We start from the raw sequence: 5714 nt of genomic DNA, 5'->3' as shown, positions 1-5714 counted from the left end.
CCACTGTTTGTCATGCCGGGAAAGGCCGAAGATCACCGGATGTGAGCTCGGGTGGCGAAGCAGACTGAAAAGGAGGGTGAAGTGGCTAGAGTTTGGTCCGACGAACGGATGAAGAGGAATATATGTGGGGTTGGATGGGCCAGCGTGGGCCGGGTTCGACGACGTGACGAGAAATGTTGGTCCGGACGCGTCCGCGGGCACTGATCAATCACACCTCAAATTTCTCTTCTCACAACCAGACACCTCAGTTAGCATACCTCAAATTCATATAATCTCATGCAACTACGTCAATGACGCATACATGTCGTCCGGCTACTACGTACAACATGCCATCGGACTATCAAAATTTGACATGTTTGGCTGTGATGAAGACGATGATCCCCGCTTGCCCTCGCCCTTCCTCGCACCATTGTCGTCCTTCTCGCGGAAGTACCGATCAAAGACGCAGTACGGATCGAACCGGATCTGCTCGTTGCTCGAATTATCCTCACCGTCGATGTCCTCCTTCTCCTTCATTGGTGGAAGTCCGCCCATTTCACGGACTTTTCGATTCTGTTTTCTGCAAGGGCGTGCGTGATCCTCCTCTGTCGCTTCTTCGGAATGCGGACGCGGACGGCTTCCTGTTTTGCGATTGTCCGCACCGCAGCATCAACCGCCTCCGCCATCGTCATGTCAGCAGCGAGTCGTGCCTTGGCGGCACTTGTCCTTTACTTCCCACGACGGGCACACCGGTCATGATGGGACTCATACTCCATGGGACTCGTGATGAGGAAGGAGAGATTTGAAGGTCAGTTCTATCATTTGAGGCTCCTCTCTTAATCGTTTCATTTTTTTTGGTGACCGATCATTGACCGGCGGTCATTTGGGCCGGGTTTTTTTTTAGGAATCACGGGGGAAGAGGAGCCGGGGTTGTATTCGCTCGCCCGGCTGGTTATGTGTAAAACACAGACGCATGGAGCCAAAGCCAAGTATAGGCAGTGGTCACGGACGCATGCCGGAGTTTGGTTCGGCTTCAACTTCACGGGTGACTTGTTGTGTTGTGGGCCCGGCACGTTTTGCTGGCGATGCCACTCACGAGGAGCGCAGCGCATCGGTCCATTACTGCTGGAGTTGTCCAAACTACCCTCCCTCCTAAAATAATTGTTTTAATTTTATATTGTACTAATTTTAGTGTAAAGTTTTAAATTAAAAGTTATAACAAATTTGTTTCATTTATTTTAAAACAGAGGAGTATATTCTTATATCATCTAATCTAGTGTAATCTGAAACTCTGTTTGTTTCACAAGGTCACTGGCTCACTGCACGCCCGTCATAGTGAACATGCTCTTTTTCACAAGGCCACCGGCACCGGCCCGCTCCTTCAAACACCCACCCAGCGCTAATTTAATTCAATTTAATACTATAATCATCATGCTTGTCTCGAACCAAAAATAAATATATATCTAATTATCATGTTATTTCAAGAAAGAAAAAAAAAAGACTAATTATGAATTTAATGTATAACTGCTTAACCCTTTTGCTGATTCTCAAGCTCAAAACATATTAACAGTAAAGATGAAAGCATCTTGTATTGTTCCTTCCTACCTTCTCAATTATTTAATCCGTCAATTCTCTCCTATATACGAGACAGGTTTTGATACATTTGTTCCTTTCATAGCTACAACAAAGAAAAGAAAAACAAAATGGTGTCTGAGTTTCTTATAGGAATTCTACCCTCCGTCTTTCTTCTTTTCTTTTTTGCAATAGGCACCATGCACAAGTTTCTTATAGGAATTCTACCCTCCATCTTTTTTATTCAATATGGACCGAGAAGTTGTCTAAGTTTAGTACAAAGTTACATTAAAGTTAAGACATTTATTTTAGGACAGAGGGAATGTCTTTCCAAAGTGTAGATGATCTTGGCAAAACATAACTTGCACTACACATGAACAACACATGATGCATTGTACCAGCAGAACCAAAACCAAAAGAGAAAAAAGAAAATTTAGAATATCGAGCAGACAAGACAAACACACTTTTTTCCAACCTACACACACAAAAAAAAATCAGGAAAAATAGACAAAATTCAGAAATATCAAACCCCATGGCCTACTGGTAATGCTGTGCATGCTCAATAAGATTCGGATATGCATGCAACTCCAGCTCGTCCTACACACGCGCGACACAACTTACTTTTCATGCATGCATGCTCATGATCCTAGTGCCAAGTTTGGGGAGACCCCATCCAATCCACAATGGGATAATCCACAGAAAGGTGGGCAAAAAGAAGATCAAGATCAAGTGGCACCACACACACACTCACACCATGCAAATCTCACACTGCAAAAAGAACAACAACATTAATAATGCCACCACACCGAGGTGCCGACCAGCCAAACCCAGAACAGCTTGTGACCGGCCTGCACCACCCAAAAACCAAATCCCATGTCCATCCGGTGCAAATTGAGCTACACATGCACATCAACCTCAGGTAAAAGCGAAAAAAAATGTATTAATAATTCATCACAAAAACCCACTGTCTGCAACTGACGCCAAATACACACCCTTCTTCTTCTTCTTCGACTCGACAGTAAGACGGCCCCCCTCCTATATATCCTATATCCACTTTTCGGTTCCTCGACGCAAAAGCTAAGTATCACAACAAAATGAAAAGATGACCTTTGGTGTAAGAAGGAAGAAAGTAACTATGGTCTAGAATTGTCTTCTGTAGATGTTCAGGCTGTTGCTGCAGGTGCCGCCCAGCATGATGTTGATGGAGGAAGCCCCCTCTGTTCCATGGGCAGGGAATGGATCCTCCGACACGTATCCGAATGGCGAGACGGCCTGGGTTGCTGCTACGAGGCCGCCGTGGCAGTAAGTATCTTGGTCTGTCTGGCAGGGTGTCCCTTCGCAGTATAGCCCCTCAAAATCGCCCATCCGCTCCCATGACGAGAACGAGAACGGCCCAGACATGCCGCAGTCGGTGAGCCTCCACTGGGGCATGTGGGAACGAGAGGCCCGTGCCAGCGGTGACCGGCTTCCACATGGATAGGCATCTCCTCCTGCTCGCTGCGCGCCTGGAGCCCGTTCGTGATCCACGAAATCGTCCCGATGGCCGCGGCCTCTATGGCCGTTCCACATCAGCTGACGGGGTTCATCGCAGTCTTCGCCTATGAGGACATGAAGAGCGACCGCCTCGGCTATTGCGGCCCCTTCGTCGTCCAGCCTCCTCTGCTCCTCCTGTTTCTGCTGCCGCTTCTTCTCCAGCTCCGAGATGATCGCTGCGGAGTTTGCGAGTGCTTTCTCCAGCCGGCGCCTCTTCTTCTCAGCCTGCTTCTGCCGGTCCGACTCGTCTTTTGCGTGCTTCTTCTTCCCTTTCTTCGACACTTGGCCTGCTTGGTTGCCTCCAGCTCTATCCATCACGACTGCGCTCCCTTTTCACTGTATCTGATCTTCCTGTACTAATCCAATTAAGAAAAAATACAAATCTAAGAGTGTGTGGCTGTACTCCTCATTGTAAAGAGCATATACTAAGGCAACAGCAACTTCTTCAAGTTGAAGAGCCACTTAAGCCTACCTAAATCCACTCAGGCCTCAATCAATCGTCTATGGTTAATCTCGTCACGAACTTTCTGCCACCTTTTGACCCATTTTCACAGTACCAGAATTTATATGAATTCACAGCCAACCAACTCATAAGGATCTTCTCCTGTATCAAGAAAAGAAGAAACTTCAGGTTAGAAACGAAGATTCAACGCACACAAGGAATATATATATGTATATCAAGTAAACTTGTAGCAAAAATATGAATGATGATCCGTTCCATGCAAAAACTAAGAAAAACAAAAGCATCATATAGTTCAGCAGCAGACAAAAGCATCATATAGTTGAGCAGACAAAAATTCAAAAATATGAATGATGTGATGTTGTTTCATCCAATTAAAACGTGGCACACGGTAACAAGGAAAATCTGATCCACTAGTAAACGGCCAAACTTAGCGGCAAAGTGAACAGCACTGAACAAAGTGGCCTTTCTGTGCAGTGAACAAGCCGAATTCAGCATTTGCTACAACACAAGTTAAAAGTGCAAACCTGTCCATAAATGGAACACTGGGATGCAAGCGGCGGTGTGCTTGTTCCACAAAACACTCATATTAGTGTGCTAATGGCCGCAAAAAACAGCACTAACATGTAGTATTTGGATGCAGGGTATGCGGTGTGCCACTTGCATACCTACGAGAAAAGGAAAAAAATAATCCTGGCATGGATCATGGCTGCCACCTATCGTGGTAAATGCTGGACTCTCCCTAGCAGTCTAGAACACGCCACGAAGGTTACAATTAGCCTGTCGGATGCACGTCACAGGAGCTTGAACTTGGAAGGTTGTGATTTATGGTGAAATCAGACCGGAAGCTCGACAGATTAGCACGCTGATCTGTCCTGCAAATAGCAGGATGGGTTTTCACATGCTGTTTAACTGCAAAACATGTACTGACGCACATACCGTCATTCCTGGACGAGCAACATCACATCGACCCAACTCCTCTAGACGCATGGGAAGAAACCGAAGCCGATCTCGCAGTTGGCACCGATGGAGCCTACAACTCGCTGATCCGGGGCAGGAAAAAAAAACAACCTAATTGCCACACGGCACGGCACCTAAGCTCGTCAGATCGGCCACACAGGTGAGCAGATCAGCGGCGAAACCGCGCGAAGACCGTGGCCGTTCCACGGTCGACGGCGAATCCGGCGAGCGAGCCGGCAATCCCGGAAGAGCACGGCGAGATTCCGACAGAATTCGCCGGTAACTGAGCGAACCGCGCCGAAATTACCCCGCGAATTTGAGATTCGTACGACCGGACCCCTGAATCGGGCCCGTACGGAGCGAAGCGGTTACCTTCGTGGAGCCGGCGACGGCGCGTGGGGGGCCGAGTGACGGACCGCCGACTCGCCTCGCCTCGCCTCGCGGGGGGGATGGGGGCCACCGGCGGCGGGGATCGGAGCTGCGGGGGGCGGGCGATTCCGACGAGGGGGCGACCGGATCCGCGGAATTCGAGGAGGATTTGGCGGTGCGCAGCGGTGCGGGGTACGGAGAAGCTGCGGAGACCGGGGGCGGATTGGGGAATTTTGGAGGTCGGGATGGGGGCACGTGCGGGGCTCGTGATGGGTGGTTGCACTCTCCAACACTCCAAGTATCCAACCCAACCTAGCTAGCATAATGACAAGCCTTGTTTTCTTTTTCTTCCTTTAATCCAAATGCATATTTATTTATCTTCCATTCTTGCTTGGTAGGCAAATATGCTACCGTATGCTTTGTTTTCTCCCGGTAAAGGTATGTTATCCTTGCAAGCCATTTGTTATGGTTTTTTTTTTACTTTCGATGTATCATGCGGACATGGAGATTCTCGCTTGAATGCCAAGTTTCTTGAAATAGCATGACAATAATTCGGTTCACCTCTATCCTTTTACAAATTAGACAAAAAATCCATGTACAAATTATTCATCCTTTATGTATACAAGATCAGTATGGCCGAGGACAAATCTGTGCACTCTTGTGGCTGTGGTCAACGTTGACATCTGTGGGCGCCGTCTCCTTCCTGAAGGCATTTTCATGGCTTGTCCGTCCCCTGACCAGGAATCAGGGGGAACATGGCGAGGCTTGGGGAGCCATGTTGTCATGTATTTGGTTGTTTCCATGGACATAGTATCTATGATGCTACGTGATCCATCGCCAA

The 5714-nt window shown here is 47.8% G+C and overlaps 1 protein-coding gene across 2 annotated transcripts; it reads right to left on the bottom strand.

Annotated features, from left to right (window-relative positions):
- Positions 1–2471: 2471 nt before the first annotated feature.
- LOC123413603 lies at positions 2472–5136 on the bottom strand. 2 transcript variants are annotated; one of them, XM_045106539.1, is made up of 3 exons: positions 4877–5136; positions 3557–3688; positions 2472–3435 (listed from the first exon to the last, which is right to left on the bottom strand). In XM_045106539.1, the coding sequence occupies exon 3, from the start codon at positions 3397–3399 to the stop codon at positions 2692–2694; it is 708 nt and encodes a 235-aa protein (XP_044962474.1). In that variant the 5' UTR covers positions 3400–3435; positions 3557–3688; positions 4877–5136; the 3' UTR covers positions 2472–2691. The 2 variants fall into 2 exon arrangements, with proteins under 2 accessions (XP_044962474.1, XP_044962475.1); XM_045106540.1 differs by having other exon boundaries at positions 2472–3440; positions 4877–5135.
- Positions 5137–5714: the final 578 nt, after the last annotated feature.

This window comes from Hordeum vulgare, chromosome 7H (assembly GCF_904849725.1).
Source record: "Hordeum vulgare subsp. vulgare chromosome 7H, MorexV3_pseudomolecules_assembly, whole genome shotgun sequence".
NCBI classification, from domain to species: Eukaryota; Viridiplantae; Streptophyta; class Magnoliopsida; order Poales; family Poaceae; genus Hordeum; species Hordeum vulgare.
This window is presented reverse-complemented; position numbering and strand designations above follow the sequence as displayed.